Source organism: Diceros bicornis, chromosome 6 (genome assembly GCF_020826845.1).
Source record: "Diceros bicornis minor isolate mBicDic1 chromosome 6, mDicBic1.mat.cur, whole genome shotgun sequence".
NCBI classification, from domain to species: domain Eukaryota; kingdom Metazoa; phylum Chordata; class Mammalia; order Perissodactyla; family Rhinocerotidae; genus Diceros; species Diceros bicornis.
Genome location: NC_080745.1, coordinates 55,893,474 through 55,914,861, shown reverse-complemented (window position 1 = coordinate 55,914,861; position 21,388 = coordinate 55,893,474). Strand labels below are relative to the sequence as shown.

At 40.3% G+C, this 21,388-nt stretch overlaps 1 protein-coding gene across 3 annotated transcripts in view; it reads left to right on the top strand.

Annotated features, from left to right (window-relative positions):
• PANK1 (pantothenate kinase 1) overlaps nucleotides 1-21,388 on the top strand; it is a 52,173-nt gene that overhangs the window by 27,124 nt on the left and 3,661 nt on the right. For 2 of the 3 annotated variants that reach the window (XM_058543505.1, XM_058543506.1), the window contains exons 2-6: nucleotides 33-385; nucleotides 9,796-10,049; nucleotides 15,223-15,399; nucleotides 15,897-16,020; nucleotides 20,010-20,135. In XM_058543505.1, coding sequence (XP_058399488.1) covers nucleotides 33-385; nucleotides 9,796-10,049; nucleotides 15,223-15,399; nucleotides 15,897-16,020; nucleotides 20,010-20,135 — 1,034 coding nt within the window. The remainder of the gene's footprint in view (nucleotides 1-32; nucleotides 386-9,795; nucleotides 10,050-15,222; nucleotides 15,400-15,896; nucleotides 16,021-20,009; nucleotides 20,136-21,388) is intronic. The other variant, XM_058543504.1, reaches the window with a different exon arrangement.

Below are 21,388 nucleotides of genomic sequence, written 5' to 3'. Positions count from 1 at the left end.
ATTCATTGGCACGCTGTCTTTCTGTCCTCTAGCATTCCCGTGGTTCGGCATGGATATTGGTGGAACGCTGGTTAAACTGGTCTACTTTGAACCAAAGGATATTACAGCTGAAGAGGAACAAGAGGAAGTGGAGAACCTGAAGAGCATCAGGAAGTATTTGACTTCTAATACTGCTTATGGGAAAACCGGGATCCGAGATGTCCACCTGGAACTGAAAAACTTGACCATGTGTGGGCGCAAAGGGAACCTGCACTTCATCCGCTTTCCCAGCTGTGCTATGCACAGGTTCATTCAGATGGGCAGCGAGAAGAACTTCTCCAGCCTTCACACCACTCTCTGTGCCACGGGAGGAGGGGCTTTCAAGTTCGAAGAGGACTTCAGGATGGTATGTCGGGTTTGTCCTTGTTAAAACAACAAAACCACCCCTTAAAGAAAAAAAACCTCTCACATGTCCATAACCATGGCATCTCATGGCAAAGAACTAGACTACTAACCTTGGAACTTTGGACAAGTTTACTTCACTTCTCTGTGCCTCAGTTTCCTCATCTATATGACAATAAAAATAGTTCCTACTGCGGGACCAGCCAGGTGGCATAGTGGTTAATTTGGCATGCTCTGCTCAGGTGGCCCGGGGTTCGCAGGTTTGGATCCTGGGCACAGACCTATGCACCACTCATCAAGCCATGCTGTGGCAGGTGTCCCACATATAAAATAGAGGATGATGGGCACAGATGCTAGGTCAGGGCCAATCTTCCTCAGCAAAAAGAAGAGGATTGGCAACAGATGTTAGCTCAGGTATAATCTTCCTCACCAAAAAAATAAATAAATAAAATAAAATAGTTCCCACCTCATAGGATTGTTACATGAAGGATTAAATGAGATAATATGTACTTGGCACTTGGTAAATGCTCAATAGATATTAGCTACATCATCATTTTTGTTACAATTACTGCTGTGCAATATGCTAAAGACAGGATGATATAAACCCCTTTCTAAAGTATTTCAGAGTTTTCCACAGACTCTTGCAGTTTCACGAAAAGCATAATCATGCCAGTTTTATAGATGTATAGACAGAGGCCTGCAGGAAAGACTTTCTATAAATTCTACTAAAAATTAATACTTCTCTCTACCCATTTCCTCCGTCTTTTTTGTTTTATGAATGTCTTTCAGAAGTTTTGCTTACAAACAAAAATGAAATACTTTATATTATTTATAGGTGAATTCCTTTATTAATGAATATGACTTAGGCAGTATGGTTCTACATAATAAGAATAATGCTGTATCCTGACTGGCAGTACATACCAACTCTGTGTTGTTCATTTATTTATTTATTATTTTTTTTTTAAACTTCTTTTTTTTTTTTTTAAGATTTTATTTATTTTATTTTTTCCCCCCAAAGCCCCAGTAGATAGTTGTATGTCATAGCTGCACATCCTTCTAGTTGCTGTATGTGGGACTAGGCCTCAGGATGGACGGAGAAGTGGTGCCTCGATGCGCACCCGGGATCCGAACCCGGGCCGCCAGCATCGCAGCGCGCGCACTTAACCACCAAGCCACAGGGCCCGCCCGTGTTGTTCATTTAGATTTAACCAATTTGGCTAAATGGAAGATGTGGCTGAGTAACATGGAGTCCAGAGTTTTTATATATCAATGTCTTAACACCCATGTCTTCCAATTTCCTCATCTTCTACAGTCAAGATCATCTCTATACTGTCCAGCCCCATCTCATAGGGAATAAAATGAGAATAAAATGAAATAATAGATGGAGAAAATAAAGGAAGCTAGATTAACAGAAGTGATTGAACATAGGAGAAGGAAGGGTTGGAAGAGTTTGGGTTTAGTCTTGCCAGAAAGTTGAACATATAGTAAGGTAAGTTGTAAAACACATTTTCTCAGAGCCTAGAATGCAAATTACTGGTGTTTTGTCATGGAGCTAATGTAATCCAGCCTTGCCATAAAGTCTGTCATTAATGAGTAAATTAATGAATCAATGCATGATCCATGATATTTAATAAAGCTATAAATGCAAGTTTTATTTGTATCCTCAAAAATAACATCGTTTACCTCATTGATTGTAGTAAGTAGTTTCTGCGAGAGCTGGCAACAGAGTCCTAGAGCAGTATCTAAGTGAGACTGACTATATTCAAGTTTTCGCTTTTTATTCTGTGTCCCCTGTCCCTCTCCAGCAGTAGAATTTGGCACCACCACTTACTTAAATGATCCATGGGAGCTTTTTCCCACCAAAGGGGCCCAGTGATCAAAGCATTTTGAAACTAAGAAGGTTGAGATCCAGGGGCATGAAGATTAAATTTGAGTCCATAATTGAAAAAGCATTGAACCTGAATTCTAGTCCTGTTTCTGCATTTAACTAGCTGGGTGACTGGGTGAGACATGGCCCTCCTGTGGGCCTCAGATTCATTGTCTGCAAAAAGGTGGGAGTAAGGTGGAGAGAGGAGGAAGAATTTCTAGGACATCAGAACCGGAAGTGACCTTTGGAGAACAGGAAGTGTATCATTCCTGTGCTACATGGACAAGGAAACTAAAGCTCAAGAGAGATTGAGAGGTTCTAGTAGTGCCCCCTAGGTAAGAGCTGGGGCCTTGGCTCAATTCTGATTCAGAAGGAAATGCTGACCCACCTCTAGTGCTGTGAGCTCCCCAGGTCCCTCAAGGACACCTTGTCTGTCCATCTCCACTAGGGAGCCTGAAGTGAACCTGTGACCTGGAGCATTTATGCAATCTCCATCCATGCCTCCATCCCTCCTCTAGGGTAACGTAAGTTCAGGGAGAAAGTTACTCAATATATGTTGGCCGTGAGCAAGTGTGTTCCTCAAGGTTCTGAATTGAGAAAGGTCATATCTTATTACAACCAAGATAAAGAAGCCTCTCTCCTTCCGGCATGCTGCTGGAGCCTAATGAATAGGCTGGAGCAGGGAGAAAGTCTTTGCCAAATGTATTTGCCAAATGGCCTGGAGTATTTGCATAACAGTCATATACGGGCTGCCTTCTGTTTCCATGCTCAGTCTTGGCAGAAGTGGAGACAGAATTGAAGAAGGTAGAGCTCTTCCTGTAGGCCGTTTGTCAGTGTACTAAGTGTTGTGCCCTCATCCTTGAGGATGAGGGCCATTCATCCGTGAGGATGAATAGGTTTGATCATCCTCTTTCCTAAGCACTCATTCACTCACTCAACAATTATTTATCATGCTCTTGCTATGCGCCAAGTACTGTTATGAACAAAACAAATCCCCTGCCCCCTGGAGCTTATATTCTAGTGCAGGGAGACAGTCAGTAATCAGATACGCAAGTGAATATAGAATATACCAAATGGTGATAAGTGGGAAAAAGTAGGGCAAGGGGGGGATAGGGAGTGCTGGGAGGGTCTTGGCATGATAAGGTGACATTGGAGCAGGGACCAGAAGAAGTAATAGAACAAACCATGGCTATATCTGCAGAGAGTATTTTAGGCAGAGGGGACAGTAAGTGCTAAGGTCCTTAGGTACTATAGCCAAGCTCTTCCCCTTTCTGGAATAGGAAATAGAAAGTGCTCACTTATTTGTAAAGAATCACTATATACTACTGTATATATTAAACAATCTGACAAAAAATAAAGCAGTGCATATATATACTTGTAAAGTCCTGTCATTGTTACTGTATAAAATCACTGTTTTTGGTATAATACAACTTTACAAATACGTGTTTTAAAAATCTGAGTAATTGGGGCTAACTAAAAGATGTTCAGCAGACTCTGAATAGTTAGCAATTGTTGTTTGATGACTATATCTTTTCTTTTTATAGTAAATGTACGTAAATCCTTAGATAATGTTAACTATTCTTCATCCAATTTAGAATGTACAAGAAAGAGCTATAAACCCTGAGACAAGCATTAAATTAGACCCCTATGTAGAATACTTCCAATTAAACAAAGCTGCATTTCTTTCTTCTTTTTTTCTTTCCTTTTTCTCCTTCCTTCCTCCCTCCCTTCCTTCCTTACCTTCCTTCTTTTTTTCCTTTCTTCCTTATTCTTTTAACACTTTAGGATCGCTGTCACAAGAAATTTCTGACTGGCAAAAATTAGCCTTCAAAATTAATGATTCACCAAAATGGAACACAAAAGAAAAACCTAATCTAACTACAAATGGTCTAAGAAATTGGTAAGCCAGTGAGGAATCCCACCATTTAAAAAAGTGGTCCTCACTGGGGACACTCTATGTGGCTATAGGTGTGACACTTCACACTGTAGTTTTCAGTTAACTTGGTGTTTTTCCCCACTGTCTATGTTCTGTGAGTTTTGTTTTAAAGAGCCTACCAGCTATTTTTTGAAGCAATTCTAGTATTTTTATCGACAACTATACTTTCTAACTTCAACAAGAGTGTGCTTTACAATGCAAAGTATTCCACCAATAAAAAGTTTATAGAAAAAAGTCATCTGTTCTGTCCATTAAGCACTTTATTACGAAAGATACTTTTCCTTGTCAGTTTTGTTAAATCCAAGACTAACATTAATTAAAAGTTAGAAATGACTCTTCTACTTAAAAAAACAAAGACCTATCCTTTGAACAAGCAGGATATAACAACAATCTTATTTGGTTGACATGAGATTTAGGGAAGAGAAAAGGATTTCTGATTGCTTCATTACCTTTTTTTCAAGTTGTGAGGACTTAAGAATTGGCCTTCTGTAAGCCAGAAATCTCCAAGGAAACAACCTAAAAAGTTAATAATGGTGGAAAAATTATCAGGAGCAGATGGGGTATAATTATGGATATGTGAAATTCTAAATCCAAGTGGACCATTCAAGAACATTTATTAGCTTGGTTCCTATTATAATCCCGAGACTGATTTCTGATATTGCAGGAACATAAGGTTTGAGAGACACTGTCATTCTCCACTTTCTTCTGGCTTGACACTTTTGATCACTCATGTATGGCCTCTTCTATCATTGGGTGCAGGGAGGAAAAAACCATCTTTGAGGTTTTGTTGTATTTCTCACTCACAGAACGTCTTTGAAATTCATCTCTCTCTCGGGTCTCTCTTAATTCTCCTTTGTGAAGAGAAAAGAGCCCTGAGTGTAATTTGTTCTTCAGAATCAACTATTTTATATGCAAATTGTTCTTGGTTTAGTAAGATAACCTTTTCTGCCACTTCCAAATATGATTTATGGAGCCAGTGTCAGCAAAGCACCTTGGGAAGTGGAAGGTATCATACAGATGTGTATTTTATTCATTTCTGAAATACAGTTTGCTGATTCATTTCTCAACTACAGGGGAGTGGTATAAATGGTTAGGGGTAGGTCCATAGAATATTCCCATGGGGAGTAGGTATGGAACCTCTGGGATGGTTTTTACCGCATTTATTTATTTATTTAGCTATTCAGTTATTTTTGACAGACAGAGCTGAAGCACATAAGGAGAACCTCTTAAAATAGTACCCTGAGCATGCCTTGTGTTTAGGAACCATATTTTTTCTAATTTTAGCATACAGGGAATCACTGAATTCCCTCTAAAAATTAGAGTCTTCGGTTTGGAAATGGTGTTTCCAAATGCATTTCAACTTGACATAAGAACACCTGAATTATTTTACTTCTCACATAATTATAACTCATATATAGTACTTTACAGTTTCCAAAGCATTTTCACACAGCCGTCTCATTTGATTCTTGAAAACAGCCCTGCGAGTTAGCTCGGGGAGCTGCTATTGGGGAGAGTATGACTTGATCAAACGCCTGTTATCACTGTAGGGTGTGGTAATGGACTCATCCCAGCTCTTCAGCTCCAAAATTGGTGTGGTCCCAAGACCAACAGCATCAGCATCACCTGGAATATTGTTAGAAATGCAGTCAGAAGCTCTCGGAGTGAGGCCCAGCAATCTGGGATTTGACAAACTCTCCAGGTGATTTTGAGAACCCCACTGCACCCATACTTGCTTGGGTGACTTTGGTACTAGGCAAAACAATGTCAGTTCATCAGAGTTGTTTGAGAGTTTTTTCAACTTTTTTCTTCCCCTACTTGCTAGCCTTGGGATCCGGAGTAGATCACTTAACCTGCTGACCCCTAGTGATGTATTTCGTCTGCAAAATGGGTAATGATAATAACTTCCTAGCCTAAAGTCCTACAGATGAGATCTGTACAATTTTATATTAGCTTCCATTATTTACAGAGTTTGAGTCCTAGGACAAGCTTAGGTTTGTTGTTTTTAAGTTTGGGGAATGGTTTAAACTTAACTTTAAGGATCTAGGAATTGACAGAACTCATACTCTCCAAAAGTGGTGAGAAGAGTTACAAGCAGTGGGGTACTGGAGTCAGCTCCTACTGACTTAAGGGAGCCTATTGTATGTATGTCTTCCCAATTCTGTGCTTATTGACATCATGTTGGTAGCTTGAAATTGGCCATGGTGGGGCTGATTATACCACAGAAATTGGTAAATGCTATAAACCAAGGCATTTGCTCCCAGAGAGCTGGTTGTTAAACATTTACCAGCACACCCCAGTTACAAGGTTATGTTCACAGTAGCTGAAGCTTCATCTGCATATTTGCTGGAACTGATATTTCAGATCTGTCGTCAGCGGTAGAATATACATAAAATTAGTAAGATGGAAGTCAGATTCAGCCCACAGATGTGTTTCGTTGGCTTTCAATATTTTTTAAAAATTTTTAAATTAGCTGCTAGCATTTAAAAATTGGAAGATTTCACATAAAAATCTGGGTTTCTGGCTCTTGAAAAATAGGATCATCTGGCAACACTGAGCCCCCATTACTACATGGCAACGGTGGGCTGCGGGTGAATTTTAAACGTGTGGATTATCTTGTGTGCCACAATCTCCATCATCCTGTTACTTTACATCTAGTCAAGGGCTTCGCTCCTTTTTGTTTTCTTACTGTCTCCTGTAGGCATTTGTGTTTGTTACCCCTGATATAAAGAAAACTAAACCCAGAGAAAGAGTGTTTCTCCATAGCTGGGATCTGAACATGCTGTTATAGGCTCTCCACAAAGTTAACTCAGTTGTCCTCATGCTGAGGAGTAATTCCCATCTTGTTCTGAATTTCAGATGGCCTGTTTGAAAGTCCAAGTAATGGTTTGGCTCATTGCTTCCACTTGGGACTCTCTCCTTTTTCTTGGATGGCGAAGACTTTTGAGGGAGGTCTCTGTAGGTCTCAATGAAAGTGACTAATATTTCTGTTTTCCAGTTTGGGGATGCATGACCTCAGACTTCAGAAATATCCATTTCTCAGTCAACTGGGTAGAAGAGATGTTTGTTTGCTGCTAGCACTTTATTTGAAGATAATTTTGAAGGGAAAGGTGAGATAACGATGTTTCCTTTCAGATCAAAGTTGTATGTGCTTAGTTTATTTGCCTTGACAGATTTTTCTTTTTCTCTAGCATAGTTTCAGGATGTCCAGGTGGACGGACTTGTCTGTGTCCGTGTTTGTGTTGTTGGCTCTGGGCATGGCTGTCAATATTGTTGATGGACTTCTGATTAATTTTTAAGCAGGTTAACCCATGGTCCCAAGATTCGCTGATGAAATTGCTGCTTTTCAGCTTGGGGTGATCCAGGAGGTGATAACTTTCCCTGTTCCATTTAACAAATGTTTATTACGCAATTATTATGGACAGGCCTTTGAGCATGGTGCTTAGGGGGACCTGATGGACCAGAAAATAAGCCAGAATGTGGCCAATGCTGTAAGTGCGATGGAAGAGGTTCATAGGGCCAAGGAATCTGGGAGGACTGAGAAGATAGCGTTTATACTGCTATGTCTCACTATAGTCTTTTAGGTCTTTAGACCTTTTAGGTCTCCTTAAAACGTGTATGATTACATGCCTCCCACCCAAAAGTTTCACTTGATAAAAAGTGAAATGGTCAGAATAATTTATGAGATAGATTTACTTTATCACCAAGTGTCACTTAAAATAATTGTTTCTGTGTATCAAGAAAACTTCTACCACATTGCTGGTAACTAATTCTGTCCTGCTCTAACTAATTCTGTCCTGCAAGTGTAGCTTCAGTGGATTTTGTTGAATGGGAAATTCAGATGAGTGACACAGAGTCAAAAGTTTTCTTCTAGCTGTTAACTTTTGTAATGAAGGTGATGCCTTTCTGGCAAAATATCTAAGTATAGTACTTGTATAGATTGTTTCCAGATCCCAGAAGCAGTACCCATGATGAATGAAGACAAGAAAAGAACAGTGAATCAGTGGGAGATATTTGCTAGTTGTATCACTTAGGGAAAGTTATTTAAGCTCTATGAGCTTAACCGTAGAATAAGGGTAATAATAGCTACTTATAGGGTTTTTGTGAGAATTAAATGATCTGGTATAAGTGCTTGGCGTGTAGTAGACAATAAATACAAGCTATTATTTTCTTAAAGGGATTTTTTAAAAATTTGAGTTAGATCTTATAAATTATGTTCCTTCATTGGTTCAATTTCATGTTGGTGATTGTTACTTTTTTTTTTTTTGTCCATGGAAAATAATCATCCAGCCAGACCTCTGGACCAGCAATAATATCACTCTTGAGGACCATGAATTAAACTTTTAAGGATGCAAAGTGGCCACTCACCCCTAAGTCTAGCCCGCAGCCTACTCATTCCCCTTTACATTTTCCCTCTTGTACCTAAGCGAGTGGGAGTCTTTGTCTCATGGGAGCGCAAAAGGACACTTTGGTACCACCTCAGTGGTATTATTTAAAGAGCCAACATTTTTTGAGCCCTTTGTACATATCAAGCCCTTTGTGAGCATTTTACGTATATTATTATCATGTAATCTTCACAACAACACCATGCAATGGATATTATTATCCCCATTTTACAGGTGAGGAAACTGAGGCTTGAAAAGTTAAGTAACTTGCCCCACATCCCTCAGTTAAGTAGGTGTTAGAGCTAGAATTCAAAGCCAGTTCTGTCTAACTCCAAAGCCCAAGAGTGGGAAAGGGGAGTTGGGCTTTGTGGGCTCAATGGGCGTTGTCCCCAGCTCCCGGGCTCACCGTGCCTCCCTCAGGATCTCATGTCCTGCCAAGGAAGTGCAGGATTCTTGCTGCTTTCAGAACATTCTTACTCTCCTCACCCTGCGGGAGAGTCCCGGTCTCAGTGGTATGCTCTATTAGTTTCTTATGGCTGCTGTAACAAATTACCATGAACTTGGTGGCTTCAAACAACAGAAATTTATCCAATCATAATTCTGGAGGCCAGAAGTCTAAAATCAAGGGGTTGGCAAGACCACACTTGCTTCAGAGGCTCTTGGGTGGATTCCATTCCTTGCCTCTTCCAGCTTCTAGTGGCTGTTGGCATTCCTTGGCCTGTGCTGCAGCACTCCAATCTCTGCCTTCGTCTTCACATGGCCTTCTCCTCTGTGAATATCAAATCTTTCCTATGTGTCAAAGGAAACTTGGCATTGGACTTAGGGCTCACTCAGATAATCCAGGATGTTCTCTTCATCTCAACATCCTTAGCTCCATTACATCCGCAAAGACCCTTTTTCCCAATTAAGTAACATTCATAGGTTCTGAAAATTAGGTCATGGACATATCTTTCAGGGGCTACCATTCAACCCACTGTGGATGCTAATGGATCCTTTCTCAGCAGCCAGGCAAGCTCCTATCCTTTAGGATACACTGTAGGTAGACACAATGTCCCAAAGGCTACTTTTCCAGTGGGGTGACTGATTATCAACAAGATTTCACAACTTGGTGTTTCAAGGATGTTTCCATGCTTTTAATGTTAATGACACATTTTAAGTCCCACTAGAAGCCTCTGGGGTTTCCCCTGACGTAGTCGCAGCCTCTCTCACAAAATTTTGTTCTCTTTCAGATTGCTGACCTGCAGCTCCATAAACTGGATGAACTGGACTGTTTGATTCAGGGCCTGCTTTATGTTGACTCGGTCGGCTTCAACGGCAAGCCGGAATGTTACTATTTTGAAAATCCCACAAATCCTGAATTGTGTCAAAAAAAGCCGTACTGCCTTGATAACCCATACCCTATGTTGCTGGTGAACATGGGCTCAGGTGTCAGCATTCTAGCAGTGTACTCCAAGGACAACTACAAAAGAGTTACAGGGACCAGGTAAACATGGTTTCCACTAAGAGAACCTGTTTGTACTTAAACCTAGGCCTCTTCCTTGAAGACCAGTTTATAAAAGGGTTATTTGTATTGAATACATTTTTAAAGAAAGATCTTACCCTCCTCAGCCAAACAAAAAGAGTTTATTGCATATGTTAAAGAGGGTGATTTATATAAGGTTTAATAAAAGACAACCCTTGCCCTGCTGGAAACTGGTCAGCTTGAGGGAAGAAGGGTCATACACATCAGAAGTTTTCCTCAAAGGCAATACATATTAAGGGTCAAAATGAATGGCAAGGGCAATAAGCACAGTAGAATCTAGATGGAAGGATGCTTGGGATGGTCATAGAGGGCTTCAGAAGAAACCTTCTTTTGGAACCACTTTGGTGCCTAGCACAGGCTGAATTGCTTGAAATAATAAATCATTCCAACCAGTAAATTAAACTGGGTTTACAAAGAATGTTTTTTTACCCCCAGGTAAATGCTCCAACTGAAAACTGGAATAGTTGGCACACCTCATAGGGAATTTTGGAGTGCAGTGGACAGGAGAACAGCCCTGTCACACAGCTGGGCAGAGCGCCTTGGTTTTTAGTGCACACACACCCAAGTGCAGATGGGCTCAGCTTCTTGTTAATGGGGATTCAACATGGGAAAAGGATCCTTGATCAGAAATCTTTGAGAAAGCCTAGTGTAAACAAAATTAAACAGATTTTCCTTAAATTTAAGAGAAGGATTTGGTATGAAGTGTTTCTCCAACTTACTGAACCACAGAACCCATTTTTGGAGGAACAATTTAAGGAACTAGTGCCATGTGGAATGTGCTTTGGGACATGGTATTGAAACCATTGTTTTTGATAGATGAACATATCATGTAACTTCTCTGGGCCTCAGTATCCTCATTTGTGCCATGAAAGGGGTTGTTTCTTAATTAGTTTCCACAGGCTTTTCCAGTACTGAAATTCTGCAGTACTACTCACCCATCAGGAAGAAAGCATTGCTTTTCTACTGTCTTTCCATAAAAGACAGGGTCTGCATAAATCAGTAGTTTAGCACTGGAGAAGGGAAGATTTAGCCCCCCAGGGGATTTTGGCAATGTCTGGAGATATTTTTTGGTTGTCACAACTGGAGGTGGGGTGCTACTGGCATCTAGTGACTAGAGATGAGGGATACTGCTAAATATCCTACAATGTATAGGGCAGCCCCTACCACAAAAAAGTATCGAGCCCCAAATGTCAATAGTACTGGTGTTGAGAAACCCTGGCATACACACACACATTCTGACTGAATCCTGCTTGTGTCCAGAATATAGGCCTTGGTGTGTACTTTTTTTTTTTTTGTGAGGAAGATCAGCCCTGAGCTAACATCCATGCTAATCCTCCTCTTTTTGCTGAGGAAGACCGGCTCTGAGCTAATATCTATTGCCAATCCTCCTCCTTTTTTTACCCCCAAAGCCCCAGTAGATAGTTGTATGTCATAGTCGCACATCCTTCTAGTTGCTGTATGTGGGACGCGGCCTCAGCATGACCAGAGAAGCAGTGCGTCGGGGCGCGCCCGGGATCCGAACCCGGGCTGCCAGCAGCGGAGCACACGCACTTAACTGCTAAGCCATGGGGCCGGCCCTGGTGTGTACATTAATTGCCACTAGGCGTACATTTCCTCACTGAGAATACTGAGCTAAGCTTTCTTGCTCACACAAGAATCATAGCTGACCCAGGGCCTCATGAGGACTGTCAGGAGTATCAGAGACACATGAATATTTCAGCTGAACTGATTCTACCTTGGAGAGTGATCTCCTGATGAACGTACAATTTTTAAGAAACTGTAGACTTCCTCTTAGAAGGAGCAATTGACTCAGTAGAGCTAGTCCCAAGGTAACAACAAGCTAACTCTTTTCCACAATTAGAGATATTTACAATTTTATTGATTAACACTTAACAAATTTATGAATTACATCAGAATTACACTTTCTCAAACTTGGAGGTTCCAGGGATCTGGGTCATCTTCTTAAATAGCTGCTAATGAGCTAATTATGGTGTTTGGCCTCTATTACATGTGTAATAATGCCTATGAATTCCAGTTATTGGTAAATGCCCATTAAAGACTAGTGCTTTACAGTCATCCACAAATCTTGTCTGGATATCCAAGCTTCCCTACAGGGTCTCTTCAACCAGTAGTTGTGGAAATGTGCTACGGGAGACTGAAAGTTAATAGAGAGCCCTTTCAGGGGCTGCCATAGGTAGGGGAGGGAAATGAAACATCAATTCTGTGGGCCCCAGATCCTCCTTGTCCAACCAGAGTTGTTCTACCAAAGTTTTCTTTTTTTTTCTTTTTGGTGTGAGGAAGATCAGCCCTGAGCTAACATCTGTCGCCAATCCTCCTCTTTTTGCTGTGGAAGACTGGCCCTGAGCTAACATCCGTGCCCATCTTCCTCCACTTGATATAGGACACTGCCACAGCATGGCCTGACAAGTGGTGCGTCAGTGCATGCCCGGGATCCGAACCCCGGGCCGCCGCAGCGGAGCGTGAGCACTTAACTGCTACACCACCGGGCAGCCCCCAAAGTTTTCTTTTGATCCAAGTTAGAAAATCACTGATATAAACTATTCTGGTCAACAGTGAACATCAGTGTGTGGACCACACTCTGGGAAAACTGATCTAGGCAAATGACTTAAACCTGAAGTTTTGCTACTCCTGTTGTGAACTGATAGCTGTAACTCCAGTTTTTTTGTTATTGTGTCATACCCTACTTTCTCGGTAAGTGTTTTTATTTTTAGGAAGCCACATCATTACAGGATACCAGTTTTCTTTTAAATATATGATTTCAATTGCTTCATCTCTGTTACGTATAATTTTATTGTATCCTAGATTAGGTAGCAACATTTTTTTTCCTATTGACACAACTCCAATTTTATTGTAGAAGTCAATGAAAAAAAAAACAGGACTTTACAGCTGACATTGTTAGAAGGTGTAATCTATTAAGAGAGAAATGTAAAGAATTTTGAAACTTAGGGGAAAATAGCAGTACCCCTCATCTCATTGTTTTGGAATCTATTTTAAGGGCACAAGCACTCAGTAGTTGCAGATTACTTCTACTTCTCCCTAAAATCCCTCACTACAGGGTTGTTGGGTTTTTTAAAAAAATAATGATGATATTCAATGGCTTTTTTAGCAATATGTTTTTGTCTCTGATTTGCTGAGGGTCTTCTGTGTGTCTGCTGAAACAAAGAGATGTATCTGATTATGAGCCAGAGAATCACTTGACTAAATAACGGTTGGCAGGTTGAGGGTATTAATAAAGTGCTCTTTTGCGACTGTGCATTCTTTCCTCCTATCTGCAGTGCGCCAGCTGTGCAAATGCATGCTCGCTTTCCCCATTCAGCTCTGATTCCTTGTCTGCAGTCACCTGTCATTTTCCAGTCATACAAAACACTTGTCCTTTTTCACTCATGCCAACACATCAGTCAATGACTTGCCTTCTTTCTAAGTCAGCCAATGGCTTCAGTTGCCTGTGTTTGGAGTAGGTTGTTGAATACCTTGGTTAATACAAATGCCTGATGTTCAAAGACAGGTAATTAGAGTGGATGAAAGACAGAAGCTAGAAATGTGAGCAAAGATTTTTAAAAAATATACAGAGAGAAAACAAGACAAATCCAGATGGCACGCAAACCAAAAGGTATTCCCGTTAAAACACACTAGCTTTGTAGGGTAGACTGAAACCGACAACATAGCATGATCCGCCATGTTAAATGTAAATAAAGATAAACTCTTAGAGGAAGTCCAAAATTTCTACTGTGACGCAGTTGTCAACGCAGTAATGTCCCTGGACCTCTTTATTTCCTCATGGTACTGCGCCTACAGTTTGGGTATCTGCTGCTGGTGGTGCCTACCTACATAATTTCTCCATGAGAACCTATAATTTCAATCAAGTATATATTTTTGCAAGAATCACAATTTAAGAAAGATTACATACAGTTTCACTTTAGATGCGATTTAAAGCCTATGTACCTGTCTACAATCTGGTACCTTCTTGTTAATGGTTATTGACAGTAAGTATAGTTTACCCTAAATTTTCTTTTTTCAAATTTAAGTTTAAAATAACCTAATCTCAACTTGAATTTTCCCTTGGAATTAAAAGCCAGTACCCACACACATATGAGATTCTCGGGGCTAGCTGCTCTTGGGGCTTCAGAACAAATGGATGTGAGCAATTGACTCTTCTACGTTTGCTCTTCTGCATGGTAAATAGTGAAACCACGTCCATATCACTGCCCTTTCCCTGCCAGGACTTCACTCATGACAGCTTTACTCTGAATCTGCTTTTCTTTCCCTCAGGTGATTTTGATATTAATGTCCAATTGAGTTCATTGTCAACTACCATAATTAGTTTCTAATTTTGTCTAAAAAGACTATTTTAGAGGAATTTCCCCCAAAACAACTGAAAGCTTTAAAACATAGTTCAAGCATTGGAACCAGTTTATGACCTTTGTTACTATTTTTGACTATTGGGTGGTAAGTAAAATATTAATAACCTTTTACAGAGTTTACTAGAAAAAAACCCAAAATGAGACCACTCAGTGGTTTCCTTTTAGAAGTTTCTGAGGAGGCTAAATGAGGTTATCTCTGCTAGAGAAGCAAGATGAGGTGAAAGATAACAGCTTTTGGGCTGACCATTCCTGGCAGAGTCCTAGGTCAGTTTTATCATCACACAGATATGATGTATGCTTCATGTACACACAGTTTCTTTTTCTAAAAATTTGTATTCAGCTACATATTTTTTTTTATATATATAGAAGTCATTTCTTTGGTTATTTGCTGCTTTCAGACCACCCAAATAAGAGAGATCATGATTTGGCCCCATTTTATAGGTGGGAAGACTGAATGAAGCATTTAGGTTAGTGACTAGTTGAAGGTCTCACAACGGAAATCAGTGAGAGTCTTTCTCTGGCTCTGTTCTTAAATTTAGGGGCAAGTTTTCCTTGATGTTTCTTCTTAGTCTCTGCCCTCTTTTTTATCCAGTCTACCCTAAGGTTCTTTTGCACCCTAGCACTTCAATTCAAATGCCCCTTTGTTTTTCTTCTGTTTTTATTAACCCATATTAGTGGTCTTGATGTAGTTGGGGACTTGGATGGGCATATCTTAAAGTAAAATTTAAAAATAAACCTTATTGTTCCTTCAGTCTTGGAGGTGGAACATTCCTAGGCCTATGTTGCTTGCTGACTGGTTGTGAGACCTTTGAAGAAGCTCTGGAAATGGCAGCTAAAGGCGACAGCACCAATGTTGATAAGCTGGTGAAGGACATTTACGGAGGAGACTATGAACGATTTGGCCTTCAAGGATCTGCTGTAGCATCAAGGTAGAGACTAAGAAGTTAGGAGCGGTAGTGATTAAACACAAGGCAACTTCTCCACCCTGGCCATTCATTTAGTTATTTTTAAAAATGTCAACCCACCAGCCTGGTGCAAGTAACTATGGTATTGGAGCTCAGACTTGATCTCCTGCCCTTTATGAAGCACTGAGATGTTTAGCTCTTGATGCTTGTGCTTAAAATAGGGCAGCTTTGAAAGAAGGTTCTGGAAAACTGCAACAATTTCCTGTTCCATTCTTGTCCAGATATCTAGAGGCATTATAAAAAATGTTTTCCCCATCAATAACCATGCTACGTTGTCCCTTTTAAGAAAAGGGCAGCCAACCATCCATATCGTAATCCTGTTTGCTTATACACCATAGTAGCCAAATCAAGTCTTTGAGTTTGAACAGACTTATTCATAAAGCCTTCCACAGTACTTTGGTGGAAGCATGCGGTCTGCCTGAGGATGATTTTGAACGCTTTCGCTAATATTTCCAACATAGCTTTGGCAACATGATGAGTAAGGAAAAGCGAGATTCCATCAGCAAGGAAGACCTCGCCCGGGCCACGCTGGTCACCATCACCAACAACATTGGCTCCATTGCTCGGATGTGTGCGTTGAATGAGGTAAGGCCTCAATTCAGGGAAAGCCGTGTGTCATTCATACATACCTTCCTTGGCAATGCAATAACTGTTGACCCTTACGAAAGTACAGAGCCTTGGGAAACCTTCCCTTCATCGTAGTCACAGCTTATAGAGTGTGGAGGGGGGGGTGTGTTGGGGGCGGGGGAGGAGTAGGTGTTTAAGTAGACACTGGATGATAACAAATGATAAACCACGCAGCCATGGAAACAAGATAAAATTACAACCCATGCCATAGCCTCTCTAACCATCATTGCTACCATGTGCCTACTAAAGTGCGAGGAAAAGCTTTGTGCATTCTTGCGAATAATTGCAGGTAAAATGTTCGATATTCTCTCTGCTTTCAGCTTCTTTACAGTGTTGCCTTGTGGCATGGAGTTCAAGCAGCATTGTACAGGGCTATCAAAGCACAGAGAGCTTGCTGCAGCTGAGGCCAGCCAGGGGCCCCGGCACAAGAAGGGGTGGAGCTGGTGACTGACAAAGCTTTGTTAACACATTGTAAAATTCTTTGGGAAAAAATGGAACCCTTGTCTGAAATATAAGATGTATAAAGTCAAACAGCTGTCACTAAGTTGTGTTAGGAAGACAAGAAAGAGGGTCTGGGACATGGAAAAGGTAATAGCAGGAGAAGTATTAATCATAGCATCAGTAATAGAGTTTTTTTAAATATAATTTTTTATAGAAGCATGGCATGCATACAGAAGAGGGCTCAAATTATAAGCGTATAGCCGACGAGTTTTCCTGCACACACCTGTAGAGCCACCACTCAGATCAAGAAATAGAGCATTACAGGTACTGCAGCCCCCTCCTAGCTGAATAGTGGGGTGTTAAATAGGGTATGAGGCAGTCTTTATGATAGGTGGGTGCCAGCCCTGCCTTTGAGCTCTGGGGTTACAAGAGAGACACTCTCCTTTCATGATATTAAATGGAATATGTCACTGGCCTGAGGATCAGTGTTATACCTTTTTGTAAGTCCCCATTTCAGGTGGAGTTTAAGTGCGAGGCTGATGTTCAGACGAAAGAATGTATTCCAGAGAAGTGCCTTTTCAAAGTCCACTTCGGTCATGGAACTCACTGTAAGAGAGGATTTATTTTTTGACATTAACCTTTAAAGGGAGTTTTTCCAAGTAGCCAAAGAAGCCCTAAGACTAATATAGTGTGTAGTTGGCTGCACTCACGGCCTCTCAAAGGTCAGTTCAATGGGAACATCATCTCCTGCCCAGTAGAGCAATAGATGCCCTTTCCCCTGCTTTCTGCACAGCTTGCGTGAGCCAGCAGTTCTTACAGGTATCGTAATCCCTGTAGGGGAGAGCCAACTGATTTTTTCACTTTTGATTTCAATTTCAATACCATTTATCGTCGGAGTATAGCAAAAGTGGCTGTTTGAAAGTGTAGTCACGTTACACGCTAGTTTGAGTTACCATTTTAGGTGTTTCTGTGGAATTGAATGAATGAGAGGCAGCACTGATCACCTCGGGCATGGGCTCTATCAGCTGGTGGTGTGCCAGTGCAGGCTCCCTGCGGACACCCCAGGAACCTGCAGGATCACATTTCCCTGTGAGAGCCATGACGCAGGTTCTCCAGCGATTGCTTTGCTCCCTGGAGTCACTGACTGGAGAATCTTTGATTCCAGCCATTTCATAGAGAGATACCACCTTTACTGAATCTAGAATATTTTTGCTGTGATTATTGGAATGCTATGAATGCTTCTCCATCAACTTAAAATTTTTTAATTTATTTTTATGAATAGAAAATACAAACATATACTACAGAGTTCTAAAGACACCAGAAGGGTATATAGGGAAGTGAGTCACCATTTCCATCTCTGTGCCCCAGTGTTCTCACGAGGTAGCCATTGTTTTTAGTTTTCTTGCATTTATCCTATATTGTTTGCAATATAGGATAAATGTATCCCTCCAAAGGCAGCAAACTCTATATAACGTTCTTTTCTTTAACAACAGTTTTATTGAGATACAATCACATACCATAGAATTCATCCTCTGCATGCTATTCTACATCTTTGGTTGTTTATCAACTTTTTAGTATGAAAATTGGTCAACAGACATATAGGAGAGAGAATAGTATTTAAAAAACCTCTATATCTCCATCAACTCAGACTCAACAGGTATCAAGACTTTTCCACACATGCTTTATCTCTGTTTTCTTCTTCCTCCTCCCTCTGCTCCTCTCTCCTCCTCCTCCTCCTTCTCCTCCTCCTCTTTTTGCTAAAATATTAGAAAGCAAATCCCAGACATTATATCAGTCTACCTTACATGCTTCAATATGCACTTCTGGAAATACTGCTTCTCGCTTTTTTACGTGATAATACGTCCGAGTGTTATACCTTTTCTACTTCAACATTATTTTCAAAAAGAATTCTCCCATGTTTTTCCCTAGTCTCTTTTGCTTTCTTTCTTTTTTTTTTTTTACATTTATATCTTTGACCCACTTGGAATTTATATGAAAGTAGGAATGTCCATAAGCTTTTAATGCCACTTCTATTCCTTCTGGCTTCCTAGCAGAGTAATGTAGAACTGGGACTTTGAGCAAGTCCTACCTGGACTCCCTTCTTTTGGGGGAAAAGGTAAAACTCCTAAATTTAATTAAATTCCTCTTTAATCTGAGTTTCTTACTTTGTTCCTTGCTAACCCTCTGTCTGGGCAGGTTGTGGCTACAGTTGTTATTTGTGGAAACTTATTAAAACCACCAGCCAACCCTGGTGGTCTAGTGGTTAAGAATCAGGCACTCATCCCCACAGCCTAGATTCATTTCCGGGTCAGGGAACCACACCACCAGTCTGTCAGTTGTCATATTGTGGCAGCTGCGTGTTGCTATGATGCTGAAAGTTAAGCCACTGGTATTTCAAATACCAGCAGGGTCACCCATGGTGGACAGGTTTCAACAGAGCTTCCAGACTAAGACAGACTAGAAAGAAGGATCTAGCCACTCACTTCCCAAAAAATTGGTGTGGAAGCCTTATGAATAGCAGCAGAGCATTGTCTGACATAACACTGGAAGGTGAGAGGATGGTGCAAACCCTGCTCTGCTGTACACAGGGTCACTAGGAGTTGGAATCAACTTGTGGGCACTAACAGCAACAAATTAAAACCACCTCCCACCCCTCCATGCGTGGGAAATTTTCACAGTGGTTAATGGGTTTATCAACTTGCATTGTTAAAACTTGAGCCAGTTAAAAGGTGATATTCCCAGACTCTGATTGCTGTTGATAGACTGAACAGAAAATAATGCCAGCTTCTAAGACTCTCTTCCCTTTAATATGCATGACCATAGCAACTTACTGTGTGTGTGAGTGAGTGGTGAGTAGCCTCTGCCTGGTAGACAGGCTGAGTTCAATGTTAAGTGTGTGTTCAGAATGCAAGTCTACATCCAGGACAACAAAAATATAAATGTATTTTTCATTACCCTATTTTAACCCACATGTTGACCAAATGGGATATTCCACTATGTATCCTAAGGGTAGAGACTGGGTATTGTTCGTTTTTGTATTCCCAGTGTTTGGCTCTGAGCAAACTGAGCAAACTCAGTAGATGAATAACCTATGCAATGACCTTTTATTTATGAGTTGGTTATAATAATATTTTATCATTGGAAGTTTGGTGGATTGAAGGAATGCACAAATAAATTTAGCTGAACTTGAACTCCAGTTACAATTTTATATATGTGTGTTACAAGCTGAATTGCATATCAGACCTAAGGCGACCTAACATAATACCTGCAAATAAGCCCAGTATCAGTCTCTGCCTTGCCCTACCCAAATCTTACCCTCTTGTTCTTGTGGAATGCACTCTGGTGTTTGTTCGACTTCATCTTGGAAATGCTGAAATAATTCTACTTTAAAAAAAAATTTACTTTGCAAAGTCCTGGGACTACAGTGACATATGGAACATTGGATCTTTGCTAAATGATATTTTTGTGCCATGGTTCAATTGTTTTTCTTTAATTTTTTTTTCCAGAATATTGATAGAGTTGTGTTTGTTGGGAATTTTCTCAGAATCAATATGGTTTCCATGAAGCTGCTGGCATATGCCATGGATTTTTGGTCCAAAGGACAGCTAAAAGCTCTGTTTTTGGAACATGAGGTAGGTTGTGCTTGTGTGAACTTAATGGTCTTAAGTGGAGTGTTTTTGGGTTGTCTAACGTATGAACGAATCCTTTAGTTTGCATTTATGCAAAGGATAAGGATGAACTATATATAAAATGGAAGCTCTTATCCAATAATCAGGACTGGTCATTGGTTAATCAAAAAAAATCAGTTAAAATGGGTAATCATTAAAAAATATCTCCCTACTTTAACCATTTTATTTAACATGAAACATATAAACGCTCATTCACTCACCAATTTTTTGATGTAGGACCAAGACCTATTTTTGAGCATGGGCTCTGCTGTTTGGAGCTCTGCAGTTGTCTTTTTTTCCATAATCCACAAGTTTTATGCACCTTCTTTGATTTCCGATTTGTTTCTTTAAAGTGGATCAAGAAATTAAAGAAACTTTAGAAGCAATCTGGTTGCAGAATGCTAGAGTTTTTCCTCAGTCTTTCATGTGTTGCATCCACCTAAATGGAGAGCAATGGTTTGTGAATACCATTTTTAATCTTTTTTTTTCCAGTTTTATTGAGATATAATTAATATGTAACATTGTATAAGTTCAAGGTGTACAACATAATGATTTGGTATATGTATACACAGTCATCCCTCAGTATCCACAGGGGACTGGTGCCAGGACCCCCTTGGATACCCAAACCCAAGGATGCTCAAGTCCCTTATATGAAATGGCATAGTATTTGCATATAACCTACACACATCCTCCCGTATACTTTAAATCATCTCTAGATTACTTATACTACCTAGTATAATGTAAGTCCTCTGTAAGTAGTTGTTATAATGTATTGTTTAGGGAATAATAACAAGAAAGAAAAGTCTGTACGTGTTCAGTAAAGATGGAACCATCGTAGGCCTTTCGATCCACAGTTGGCTGAATCTGTGGACGCGGAACCCCTGGATACGGAGGGCCAACTGTATTTCAAAATGATTACCGCAACAAGTTGAGTTAACACTCAGCGCTTCACATTGTTGCAAAGGTTTTTTGTCCTTGTGGTGAGAACTTCTAAGATTTGCTCTCCTAGCAACTTTCGATATTAACTACCTTTTTCAAGAATTTAATTGGATTTTCATAGAAATGACCATTCATTTTGTACTCTTTTTATTGGTTTAGGTGGTATCTAATTATATTAGATTGTTACATTAACGATAAAACTATCATAAGTAAATCTGAAATCTGCTGACTCTTGGCAAGTAAACAACTTGACTGGTAAGAACTGAAGAGCTTGGGCT